At 35.5% G+C, this 14021-nt stretch overlaps 1 protein-coding gene across 1 annotated transcript; it reads left to right on the top strand.

Annotated features, from left to right (window-relative positions):
* Positions 1 to 3378: 3378 nt before the first annotated feature.
* Positions 3379 to 13441, top strand: LOC133420500 (butyrophilin subfamily 1 member A1-like). Its single transcript, XM_061710194.1, has 6 exons — positions 3379 to 3573; positions 3696 to 3758; positions 8648 to 9016; positions 9100 to 9381; positions 10095 to 10121; positions 12358 to 13441. Exons 1-6 carry the CDS (start codon positions 3540 to 3542, stop codon positions 12963 to 12965), a joined length of 1383 nt encoding a protein of 460 aa, XP_061566178.1. The 5' UTR covers positions 3379 to 3539; the 3' UTR covers positions 12966 to 13441.
* The last annotated feature ends 580 nt before the right edge of the window (positions 13442 to 14021 follow it).

The following is a 14021-nucleotide window of genomic DNA, read 5'->3' on the forward strand; positions in this document are numbered from 1 at the left end:
AGGAATCTGAGGGAACGGATGTAAGAACAAAACTGGACAAGAACATCTGAAACAACCACAACCAAATTCACTCTATCCGGATGGAGCAATTTAACTGGATAGTTTTTTTTTAAAGGCCGAAATGAAATAGAGTAACAAGGCTGTTTTTAAAATGTAAGGAGTAAAAAGTACAGATAATTGCCTGAAAATGTAAGGAGTAAAAGTAAAAAGTCGTCTGAAAAATAATTACTCCAGTGAAGTGTAGATAACCAAAATTTCTACTTAAGTAAGGTAACGAAGTATTTGTACTTCGTTACTTGACACCTCTGGAAATATATAATCTTGGGGAAAAAACAAGATCATTTTTAATGGGACAACGTGTCTTAAAAAAGTTGGACTAGGGCAATAGTGTGTAGTATCTCCTTTTCTTTTAACAAGTCCATACATGTGTGGAAACTGAGAAGATGCAGACTTTTCCACCATGAAGCCATGCTTTTTCTGTGGATGTGGTTCAACACTGGTTCCTACAGTGGGAGGCGCAGAGCCATTGCTGGGCGGGCGCAGTATGAATGAAAAATGAATGCTTGGACACTGCTAATGTAATCACATGCGTCGCTTGTGCCTTTCCCCGCATCTTATGTAAACAAACCTGATGAGAGCGGCTCTATCAAAATGAAGAGATGCTGTCCATCTGGCAGAAAGAAAAGAAAGGCAAACATATTTTTTTTAAAAGGAGCATCAAGAAAGTGGTAAATAATGTAGATAATCCATAAAACCTGCTGAGGGTGTAGAGCTGGTCCACTGTTCCACAGCCAGGATGAAAACCATATTGCTCCTCCTCAATCACAGGTTTGACAATCCAGCAAGTAGCCCTGACCTTAGGAAGCCTCTGCTTCTCCATAGGAAGGCATGTTGGTGGGATTGAGGAGGCCCTCAAAGTATTCCCTGCACAGTCTCACAACATTCCTAGTTGAGGTCATCAGTGCAACATCCCACTGTACACAGAGTTGGTGCTGCACCGCTTTCCCCTCCTGAACCACCGCATGGTGGAGCAGAATCTCTTTGAGACTGTCCGGATGTCATTCTCTATGGCCTCTCCAAACTCCTCCTACACTGAAAAAAATAAATCTAAGCTCATGTAAATATAACATATTTAAATCTGTGATATTAACAATTAAAAATGTTGCTTTACATGAATACATCTAGTTTTTTACTTAATCTGCATTTGTTCAAAAAATAAGACATTGTGCATTTTTTTCAAGCAGTATCAAGCAATGATCTTGTTGTATTTACCTTTCCTTTAACAATTTTAATCTATTGGGCAGATTGACCAACGTTTAGATGAAACATGCTTTATTTGTTTAAGTAGAACACCACAGTAAAAAATATCTTGCTTGATCTGCTTTAAAAAAATGAAGGCAACTTTTTCGCATGAGATTTTTATGTAGATCAAGAAAGACTAGTCTTTGTATAAACTACTTAATTTTTAGAACAAAATTCATTACTTTTGGTAAATAAAGTAAACTTAACACAATTAAGTTGACTGTACTTGCAAAATGTATTATTTACATACAAAAAATTAAGTAGTCTATACAAATAATAGTCTTTCTTGATCTACATAATAATCTCATGCAAAAAATTTACTTATTTTTTTTTATATTAAGTAAGTATTAAGTAGATCAAGCACAATATTTGTATCAGTGCGTTTTGTTGCCTCAGCAACCACCAGACGTTCCCAGCAGACCCTCACAATAAGTTTGGGCCTACCAGGTCGGACTGGACTCTTGTGAATTTTTGTCCAGGACCCCAAGAGACTCCCAAATTATCTTTGGGCATAATGGAAAGGTTTTTGACAGGGCTTGTTTGATGGGGAGTGGTTTCTTTGCATTTCTTGAAAAATGTATTGACAGCAATGTTGAATATTGTTACACAGTTAAAAAAAAGAGGAAGAAAGAAACCTGAACATAATTACACTGACAGTTAAGGATAGTGTTACATAAAAAATAAAAACAGTTACACTTGAAATAATTACACTGTCAATGTGTTTGTTTGTTTTTTTATTTAAAATAGGTTGTAGTTTGTTTAATTGGGACCTGAAATGTATTGCGGTTTACTTTTATTGGTTCAATTGTTAAAAAAAAAGTTGGTGAGGTATGAAATAAACTGCAATGGGGTTTGAAAACAAAAAGTTTCTTATAAACCAAAGAGGAGCCCGCCAGAAAAAGTTTGGGAATCACTGGTGTTGCTGAAAGATGCAATGTCTTTAAAAAAGATCTTTGGATGGGAGCATATTTTCCTCTAAAATCTGCATATAACTTCTAGGAATGATGCTTCCTTTCCAGATGTGCAATGTACCCATTCTGTGGAGACACATGCACCTCAAATACCACCAGAGATACTGGCTTTTAAACCGAGCGCGCTGAAAACAAGCTCAACGATTCCTCTGCTCTTGAATTTGGAGGATGTAAATTGCCAAACTGAATGATTAATCCCTCGTCTGTGTATTATTTAGACTTGCAGTCAAGACCGCCTTAACCGAGACCAAGACCAGAGAGTATCAAGACCAAGACCGAGACTAGTTCAGCTCAAGACCGAGACCAAAAAGAAACCTAGTTATTTAGTCATCTTTGCGTGAGTTGTAGATCAGCACCATCCTGGTTCAGCTGCTTAGTTTCCATATGAGGATGTATTCAACTAGAGCACAATAACACATACAGTGAATGTTTTATGTGAGAACTCACTATAAATGTTTTCAACAATTATCTGACATCAGATATGTGTGGCGACTGCACTACCGCTATTTCTACAGTAGTTGATGATTGACTCAAATGCTTTTAAGGATTGACACGACTACTAGTCCCAAAGTCATCTAACAGAATAACCAGCTCCAACACCCCCCTCCACCTCAGAAAAGTCATGAATAGTAAATGTTACTGATTAAAATTGTACTTAATTTGTAAATGAAACTTGATTTTTTTAAGATTAAAGATACAATTATCATCTTGAACTTGCATTATTTATAATCATAGCAGCAAAATTACACTCTATATCAACATACCTGAAATAGACCTAATACTTAAACAATCACAACAATATGAAAATATTAGTCAAAGGCCAATGATGCCATATATTTATTCAAACAAGGCCATTATAAACACAATACTGTAATTAAATACAGACACACTTACAGATGCACAAAAAATATTAAATAAAATGCAAAATACAAATAGTTTACAAAACTGTACATTAAAAAAAGAACTGGTGATCACAAGATTGTTTCACCTTAGTGTGCAACAATCTCAGTTATCAGAGTCCGAGTCAAGACCAAGACCATAAAAAGTGGTGTATTATTACTGTATATCATCATTTCCTGCCCTGAATGCGCGGTCTGCTGAAGGGGATCCGTCCATTCCTCTAAACTGAAAGTGAAAGTATAGTTTTTCAAGCGCAACAGCGGTCATTTTCACAGATTGCTGCTATTCCGTCGTCGAGTTCAATGCTGGAAACTCATCGTGTTTTCTGATCTAAAAAAAGCAGCTGTAGATCTTGTTCCCATCTTAATGTTGTACCACAGTCCGAGCCGGGAATTACAAGGTAGGCGGAGGTTTCCCCCCGGAATGAGGGTCGTCTTTTAGTCTGCTACAGTTGTTGAAGCTGCTTTTATTCCCCGCGTGTTGTTGACTTTACTTCTAACCTTCGACGTCTCTCTTTTCCAGACCGAGCGATGATTAATTTGTGGATCTTGGTGCTGTTTGCGTCCACGTGTTCGGCGGCTCCTGGTGAGTATCTGGTTTCAACAAATGCATGAATCACACCTGTTCAATCAGTCAGCATTTATTACGTCATCTTTCTCTGATTACCTTCTTTCTTTCTAGTCTCCAGAGGTGTCAAAAGTAGGGACAGGGGGCTTGACTTATTCTGATATGTGTTCAATATTAGTCAAGATTCAAAATTCTTTATTTGCAGAGGTGTCAAAAGTATTCACATTCATTACTCAGGTAGAAGTATAGATACTAGAGTTTAAAAATACTCCTGTAGAAGTTGAAGTATCAACTCAAGTTTTTTACTCAAGTAAAAGTATAAAAGTACTGGTTTCAAAACTACTTAAAGTATAAAAGTAAAAGTAATGTAAGGGGGAAAAAAGCCATTAAGGACAAAAGCCATTGAAAATGAATGCATCTTAGTATAATGCAAATATATTAAAGAACCATATATGTGTACTATTGAGCATTAACATGTGTTTCAGAGAGCAGGAGATATGATGACTAGTTGCCTATAAGTATTGTAATGGTGCAAAAAGTCAAACTTCAGAGGCATGTTATCATTTATCCTAACCTTTATTGGAATGTACATCCAAGTTTAGTTGCAGGAATCTGAGGGAACGGATGTAAGAACAAAACTGGACAAGAACATCTGAAACAACCACAACCAAATTCACTCTATCCGGATGGAGCAATTTAACTGGATAGTTTTTTTTTAAAGGCCGAAATGAAATAGAGTAACGAGGCTGTTTTTAAAATGTAAGGAGTAAAAAGTACAGATAATTGCGTGAAAATGTAAGGAGTAAAAGTAAAAAGTCTTCTGAAAAATAATTACTCCAGTGAAATATAGATAACCAAAATTTCTAAATAAGGTAACAAAGTATTTGTACTTCGTTACTTGACACCTCTGCTAGTCTCTTCATAAATGTCTCTTCCACCGACTTTACTTCAATACTAAGGATAAGCTTTTATAATATTTACCTTAAAGCTTATTAATTTTCCTCTTATATTATTGTTAAACACTGTAACTACATTTGATTGAACTGAATAATACTGTTTTCATCTCTAAATAAACTCTCATTAATTCAGTTAATTTTAAAATTGACTTGAATGGAACTTTAAAAGGCAGAAACACAGCAATAACAGTATCTGAATCAAATACTGTCATTTTCAAGAGTTCAGATGTACAGTCATGGATGAGCATTTGTAAATGTTTCTGGTTGTCAGAGGATCAAACTTTATTTTATTTTATTTTTATTTTATTTGTTTGCACTTACAAACATACAAGCATCGAAAAAAAGCAGTAATAAAACAGTTAAAATGTGCAGGAAAGATCATGAAGCCCGACAAGCTTATAAGCGACCCTCCCCTCTTAAACCTACAATAATTATAATTAACACTTTACACCCCCCCCCCCTCCTTCCCATCCAATAACCACAATTCCTCATACACACATACACACATGTGCATATTTCCATCATATATAAAGAAGTATATTATACAACAGAGAACAATAGTTACATACAATTTTGAAAGAAAAGAGAAGTATATATAAAAAATAATAATAAAAAATAGAGATACATATACAATACCCAATGATACAAAAGTGATTAGAGGATGGGATTTTTTAAATTTAGTGTTAAATGTATTTAAGGAGAGACATGATTCTGTTACATTTTTTATATCATTCCACAGCATTGCACCTTGGTAGACAAATGAAAATGAAACTTGACAAGGGAGAGATCTTTATTCATTGTCCTATCAATAAAAAGTTGGTTCAAGGATGTTTTAGAGGCATCAACGACTGTATTTAACTAAACATGACTGTGATCTTAGAGAGTTTGCTTCTAGATGGACAGGGCAGGCAGCGGCATCCAGCAGGAAGATAAAAAAAATTCCACACACTCAAGGCTCTTGTACGTAACCTTTAAAACTCCAATGCTGCAGGAGACATACTTTTTATTTATATAAACCCTGTGCTGTGTTTACAGAGAAGCCCGTCTGAGAGTCCAGAACTGCTCCAAAGTGCTCGAAATATTTTAACAGTTTCAACAAACTGGCCAATAAATGCAACTGATTTGAAGTTCACATCCTGTTAGGTTGAGAATATTAGTTGCAAGCTGGCTGGTGTGGCACTGATCTGAGCTCTGTTAACAAAAAAGCCACTGACAATACTCTACTATGCTTGTAACACCACTTTTTCCCACTTGAGTTACAGTTTGTAATCCCACTGGCTGACAAATGAAATTTCTCGTGATATGTCTCCCCCATGTGATCAAATGTTGTATTACTACATAGAGCAGCTTCTTGCCCTCTCAAATCTGTCCTAAACTACCAATGAAACATTCATTTTCGACTTTATTTTCATAATCAATGTTTGCCCTAGATGTCATGAATATTAGGAGCCAAAATGGAGGAAATCAGGAGGCAGCATATCAATAAATGTCTTTTATTAAACAAAAATGCTGCAAACTCCAAACAAAGGCGAGCATCATTGAGAAGCACAACAGGATGGAGGACAAAATGTGAATGGACTCGCAGGGGAAGGAGTAAAGACAGGACGATACGTAATCACAGAAACAGATGAGACCATTTCTAAAAACAAGGAGACACAGGTGACACAAAATCTGTACCAAAAAAAGCGAAACCAGTTTATTTTTATTTATTTTTTATTATTTATCATTTTTATTTTCAAAATGAAGACAAAAAAAAAAGAGGTTAACAACACCACATTTCACATAACAAAAAGAAAAACATAACAATGACAAAAAAAGAGACAAGGGGTTGGGGGGGAAGGATTGGTACAGATAAACTTTAGAAATGATGGTGCCTCTAGCATCAGTTCAGGTCCAGCTCTAAAAGAAAAATAAGTAAAATAAAATAAAATAAAATGCATTTGACCAACACAGGTCATGTTATTGTTCTATTATTCTCAAGTGTTCTCTAATGACAGTCAATGGGGCAAATTGGCCATTTTCATTGTCTTTAAGGATTGAGGTTGCCTTTTCCATTGACAATAAATCCAAAAAGTCCTTCAGCCAATTGTATTTATTATAGCAGTTTGGCTTGCAAATCTTCCAATTCATAAGTATTGTCCTCTTCACAGACAGAAAAGCTAGAGCAATGATATGTTGCATCATTTTTACATGTATATTTTCCACTGCACTCCCCAATAAACATACAACAGGACATTGAGGAATATGAATATTCTCAAAATAGCTTTTAAAATGTCAATTACTTCAGACCAGAATTGTTGGACCACTGGGCAGAACCATAGTAAATGCATAAATGCACCAAGCTGAAAAGTTGGAAGGGATGAGATATTATACCATTTGTTTTAACACAAGCAGTCGGTTCAAAATATAACGCCTTAATCCACTGTATACATTTTGGTCCAAAACCGTACTTAGCCGCTCTATTCTATCGAAAGCTTTTTCAGCATCCAGCGATATTGCTACGGCTGGATGATGAAAAGTAGATGCTCTTGCCATGACGTGAAAGAGTCTCCTCATATTATTAGAAGAAATGAAGCCGACCTGGTCTAAATGCACAAGTGATGGTATTACCTTCTCCAGACGCATTGCAAGAATCTTGGTGAACAGTTTATAATCGTTATTTAAAAGACTTAATGGTCTATAATTACTCATCTGCATATGGTCCTTGCCTCGTTTTGGAATAAGAGAGATGATAGCAGATCGCATGGTCATTGGCATTGACTGATTTAAAAATAATATCATTAAAAAGCACAGTGAGAAATGGGGCTAATATGTCCTGGAAACTTTTATAGAACTCTATACTAAATCCATCACTACCTGGTGTTTTCCCATTTGAAAGCGTTTTAATGGCAGATTTGACTTCTGTTTCCAGAACACATGTCTCCAATATCTCCTTTTCATTAATCTTTAGGGTGGGTAATGATATATCTTTCAAAAAGTTATCCATATCCTCATTATTGGCATGACATTCAGATTTATACAAATTAGAATACAATTCCTGAAAGGCTACATTAATTTGTTTTTGCTCACACACTAAAGACCCCTTACAATCCTATACTGCTGGTATAAAATGTTGATTTTCGTGTAGTACAGTTTATATTCATTTAATTTTATTCTTTATTTCATTCAAAAAATATTCCAAGAAATAAATTCACAAATGACATAAATTACAAATAAAAAAAAACAACAACTAAGTAAATAAAAAAAGTAAAATAAAATAAAATTACCGCCGTCTATGGGTATGTCAAACTTGACTAACATATTTAAGTATATTTACTTAATATACAGGCTTTAATTGCTTTTGAATGTAATGTTTGATTTGGATTCTTTGTTTTATTTATTCAGATTGTTCCATAAACTGATTCCTTTCACAGAAACACAACGTTCCATCAATTTTGTCCTGCATCTTGGTTTTTTAAAAATCTCTGTTCCTTTTAAGTTATACTTGCTTTCTCTTTTTTCAAATCTTTTCTGAATGGTGATTGGTAAAGTTTTTTTATGAGCTTTAAACATAATTTGCAGAATACTATAGTCTACTAATTCATGAAATTTCAACAGTTTTAACTGAAGGAATAATGGATTTGTTGGATCTCTATATCGTTTTCTACTGATTATTCTTATGGCTCTTTTTTGCAAAATGAAAATTGATTGAATAAATGTTTTACAGGCATTTCCCCAGACTTCAACACAGTAGGTCAGATATGGAACAATCAGAGTGTTATATACACATGCTTTGTTGTCCAATGAATCCTTTACTTTGTGTAACAGAGCAATTGTTTTTGATATTTTTATCTTTGTATAATGTATATGTGATTTCCAATTCCAGTTTATAATATGTCCTACGTCATATTATTAACATCAACAAAGAGCAAATCATAAGATGATTAATAAAAACCAACATTTATGTTACAGTTTCAGAGATCATCACAGTTTCTGCTAGGTCTCAAAACTCAGTGGAACAAGGCCAAACAGCGACATTACCCTGCTGGGTCAATCCATCCCAAAGTGCTGAGGATCTGGAGGTTCGATGGTATCGTGGCGATCGCTTTGACACCCCTGTCATGCTTCGCAAGGCAAGAAAATTTGTCCATGAAAACCAGGAATCCTCATATAATGGCAGAGTCTCATTTGGCGTAAAGGACGCAGCGTCCGGAGGGCTGAAGACGGGGGATGTCAGCCTGAAGCTGGTAAACGTTACTGTTGGAGATGAAGGAGTTTACACGTGTTACATCAGCAGCGAGGTCTCGCATGATAGCACAACTGCAAGTCTGAGTGTCACAGGTGAGTATCATGAATAAGTTCACAAAATGAAACAAGGGAACTTTTCATCGAATGTTGATCCCCTTTTTCTCACCCGTTTACAGTCACGGGAAACCCCCCGCTTCTGTCTGCAGTGTGGAAAAAAATTAATGTGGTGAATGTGAGCTGTGAATCTGAGGGCTGGTATCCACAGCCAGTGCTAAGCTGGTCGGACGGAACAAAGGATCTTAACCGTGAAAATCCGATGTACAGCCGGCTCTCCTCGGGTCTGTACTCAGCCCGGAGCTGGATTACTGTCCCCTCGTCGTCTGAGGTGTCCTGCTCCATCGGCCTCCACGATGAGCACATGCAGAGGGCCAGGATGCGTCTAGAACATCATCAAAGCGGTAATGAAAATTAGAAGCATCTTTGCAACAGTTGTATCTATTTTAGTGTCAAAACAGGAGAACAACAATTCTGATTTGTTTAATTTTTTTTATTTAGACTCAAGATCCTCGTCAGTTGGATGGGTGGCTTTTGGGATTCTCTTCAGTATCGTATTAGCCGGCCTTGTACTAGGAGCTTGGTACTTCAAAAAGAAAGGTACATTTCTGAGTCAAAATACATGAACTAAATGACAACATTTTAAAAGTGTAACCATAATCTGTAAATATAGGAACGTACCGAATTCAGACTTTTAAATGTTCTTTTTATATTTCATGAAAGAAATTTAAATCAGGATGTGGCAAAATTGATGGTAAGACAGACCATAGTCACGTTAAACACATGCCTTGTTTTCTTTCCTTCATAGAAAAGGTATGTTTTTATAAATAGATGCCTTTGCATCTCTTGAAAGTAGTTTACCCAACACCGGTAATCAACTTTTATGGACTGTAAAAGTAAATTTTATTCCTGTAAATCCACATACTGCTTCAATTATAACTGTTATGTAAATGTTAAGTTCGCACTCTTAATCTTTAAACACCTAATACATAAACAAATATCAATTCAGAAACAAATACAGGTGACTGATGAAATCCTTAAACAGATCAAATGGATTAGAGTAAGTAATGGAAATGAATCTGAAATGAAACCGTGTCATTTTACTTTTCTGTTTCAGGGTTTAAAATCACTAACTCCAATGAAGGTAAGAAAAAAATAGATTCAAGAATTCTTTCCAGCATTTCTGTAAAACTTACATACATGTGATACTTGAGCACCTAAAGTGTAATGACTTAAGAAGGGCAGATTTCAAAAAGCCTCTCAGCTTGTGCTTGTGCCTTGAGGAAATCAGGATGCAGCATGTCAATAAAAGTCTTTTATTAAACAAAAATGCTGCAAAATCCAAACAAAGGCGAGTATCATTGAGAAGCACAACAGGATGGAGGACAAAATGTAAATGGACTCGCAGGGGAAGGTCAAAAGGTTAACTTTAAAAGTAACGAACAGATGTGGCATCACATAAGAATAACATATCTTCAGATAACATTACAGTATATAATGAACCACTTTATCATGAAGGGGAAACCCCCACATCTGTCTGCAGTGTGGACACAAGATAATGTGGTGAATGTGAGCCGTGTAGTACAGATCATAATATGTTCTAAAAATTCTAATTTCACACAAGTACATACTTTTTTGCAAACACATGTTCTGTTTCAACTCAAAACTGCTTTGATTCCCATCGTTTTGGTCCCTAATGGAAGTTTGTTCCCTTTATTATCTAACAATAGACCTGTGGTGGTTTTAACTGCACAGTATTCCTGTAAATCCACATACTGCTTCAATTATAACTGTTATGTAAATGTCAAGTTCGCACTCTTAATCTTTAAACACCTAATACATAAACAAATATCAATTCAGAATCAAATACAGGTAATTGATGAAATCCTTAAACGGATCAAATAGATGACAGTAAGTTATGGAAACTATCTGAAATGAAACCTTGTCATTTTACTTTTCTGTTTCAGGGATTAAAACCACTAACTCCAATGAAGGTAAGAAAAAAATAGATTCAAGAATTCTTTCCAGCATTTCTGTAAAACTTGCATACATGGATACTTGAGCACCTAAAGTGTAATGACTTCAGAAGGGCAGATTTCAAAAAGCCTCTCAGCTTGTGCTTGTGCCTTGAGGAAATCAGGATGCAGCATGTCAAGAAAAGTCTTTTATTAAACAAAAATGCTGCAAAATCCAAACAAAGGCGAGCATCATTGAGAAGCACAACAGGATGGAGGACAAAATGTAAATTGACTCGCAGGGGAAGGTCAAAAGGTTAACTTTAAAAGTAATGAACAGATGTGGCATCACATAAGAATAACATATCTTCAGATAACATTACAGTATATAATGAACCACTATATCATGAAGGGGAAACCCCCACATCTGTCTGCAGTGTGGACACAAGATAATGTGGTGAATGTGAGCCGTGTAGTACAGATCATAATATGTTCTAAAAATTCTAATTTCACACAAGTACATACTTTTTTGCAAACACATGTTCTGTTTCAACTCAAAAGTGCTTTGATTCCCATCGTTTTGGTCCCTAATGGAAGTTTGTTCCCTTTATTATCTAACAATAGACCTGTGGTGGTTTGAACTGCACAATATTCCTGTAAATCCACATACTGCTTCAATTATAACTGTTATGTAAATGTTAAGTTCGCACTCTTAATCTTTAAACACCTAATACATAAAAAAATATCAATTCAGAATCAAATACAGGTAATTGATGAAATCCTTAAACGGATCAAATAGATGAGAGTGAGTTATGGAAACTATCTGAAATGAAACCGTGTCATTTTACTTTTCTGTTTCAGGGATTAAAATCACTAACTCCGATGAAGGTAAGAAAAAAATAGATTCAAGAATTCTTTCCAGCATTTCTGTAAAACTTGCATACATGGATACTTGAGCACCTAAAGTGTAAATACTTCAGAAGGGCAGATTTCAAAAAGCCTCTCAGCTTGTGCCACTTTTTCTTTTACAATGTTAATTCAGCAATTACAGCACATTATGTAGCCTTTTTTTAAATTACAAATTTCCTTTCAAAACTACTGACACTGATGACATTTGACAATCATAATTGTACTCAACACTACTGTACTACTCCTCACGACATAAATTTAGCAAACAATAAGTTATTTTCTTCTCTTTTTTTCAGAGAAAGAAAGTCTTTTACCTAAAGGTAAGACATGAGTGAAGTTGTAATTTTTCTCAAAATCAAAACAGAACTTTGCATATCAATTGTTTTATGTTCTTGTTTCTCGACAGAGATTCCAACGCTATCAGCAGCTCGCCAGGTCGATTACGGTAATAATTGAACTAATTTGACCTATTTTGTTTTTTTTCTCTGTCTCTGTTTTGTGGGTGTTTCTAATCAGATTTTCAATCTTCAACAGTAAATGTTAAACTTGAGGACGCAAAAAGTGAATTCATCACAATCAGAGGTAATAAAGTGAGGGACGCCGATCGTGAAGATTTTCCAGATGGAGATGAAGTCACCTGTCTCACAGCTATCAAAGGAACGCCTGGCTTCTCCTCCGGACAGCACTACTGGGAAGTTTCTTTGGGAAATGCAAACATAGAACCCAAGATGTCCTGGTGGATAGGAGTTACGAGTGCAGCTGAAATCCCTCGGAGATCAGATATTTCTCGAAACACATCCAACGGGTTCTGGTTTCTGTATTCTTCTCCTGACATAGAAAACACTTTACAGTTTAACATAGAGCCAAGGATATGTCTCCCCATTAAGTCGAGACCAAAAAAAGTTGGGGTGTATTTGGATTATGACAAGGGAGTGCTTTCTTTTTATGATGTGGAAGATGCAAGTTTAATTGGCTCTTTGGCCACTAAGTTTACTAAGGAAGTGTTTCCGTTTTTCAACCCGGGGAGAAATGACAAAGCAGTTATGGAGATAATACAAAGAACAGAGCAGATAAATAACGTAGGTACAGAAACGCCATCAGAAACACGTGGCGAGGGAAAGTAAAATTCGGTAGTTTCTGCATCTTGGCTAAAGCCGGTGTAGGTACTTTACCGAGTTGAAACACCAATTTCATTTTTATTCAACACAGTTAAACTGTACCGTAATAGTCATAGTAGCACATGTTTAAGTACCTATATATCAAATGCATTTTTAAAAATAATTGTGTATGATCTGTCCTGCACTACAACAAACAAATGGTTAGAAAATATGCAACAACCTACAAAATACCTCCAAGTAGAAACTCAGATGAATAACCCAATTATCCTGCATGTTGTGGACCATTATATCTGTTTAACACACATAGAAATAACCACAAATCTGTTACCTAAATTTTAATTCCTCACAGCAGAAACCCTATTTGATGAAGCTCATTTGAACATTTTATTTTGGAGCTTTACATGCTTAGACTGAGATTCAGAGAATCATTTATCTACTGGGAAGCTTAAGCCCTAACAGTAGTCAGTCATCTCTAAAAGTGTTTTATTCCGTTAAATTGTGCAAAACCTTTGACTGGATAAAAATTGCTGGTGCAGGAAAAAAAACAACAAAACTATGAAATTTCACTATTAAATTTCATATAGAATTAAGACATTTGCTCCGCCTCCAACCCGCGGTCGCCTGTAAATGAAGCCATAGATAGATAGATAGATAGATAGATAGATAGATAGATAGATAGATAGATAGATAGATAGATAGATACTTTATTAATCCCGAGGGAAATTCAAATATGAGACTTTAATCTCCATCGGGGTCTTGAGATATTGAAATGTTTGACACCCCACAGACACAACTTCATTCAATTCAGTATGTTGTACTGATCCAACAATATAACGTTGTCCTAAGTTTGGATAATTACACCACCAGCTGCAGGCCAAAAAACAACTTAGGGTCACATCCACAAGTTTAGTTAATTTGAAAACAATTAAAAAAAATGTTTTTTGTCACGCCAGTCTCGAAATGAAATGCCTAAAATTCTGAGGATGAATCGACTGACTCGTTTTACTTTACTTTACTTTGGTTTTCCAAAACTGGGAAGATTTATACTTTTTTTTTTTTTTT

Source organism: Cololabis saira, chromosome 20 (genome assembly GCF_033807715.1).
Source record: "Cololabis saira isolate AMF1-May2022 chromosome 20, fColSai1.1, whole genome shotgun sequence".
Classification (NCBI taxonomy): Eukaryota; Metazoa; Chordata; class Actinopteri; order Beloniformes; family Belonidae; genus Cololabis; species Cololabis saira.

Excerpts from the sequence above, each read along its gene's own strand:
- LOC133420500 (XM_061710194.1), top strand. The coding sequence starts at position 3,540 with ATGTTGTACCACAGTCCGAGCCGGGAATTACAAG. Across the intron at positions 9,382-10,094 it reads TCTAGAACATCATCAAAGCG|GGTTTAAAATCACTAACTCC; the intron begins GTAATGAAAATT and ends TTTCTGTTTCAG. Across the intron at positions 10,122-12,357 it reads AATCACTAACTCCAATGAAG|ATTTTCAATCTTCAACAGTA; the intron begins GTAAGAAAAAAA and ends GTTTCTAATCAG.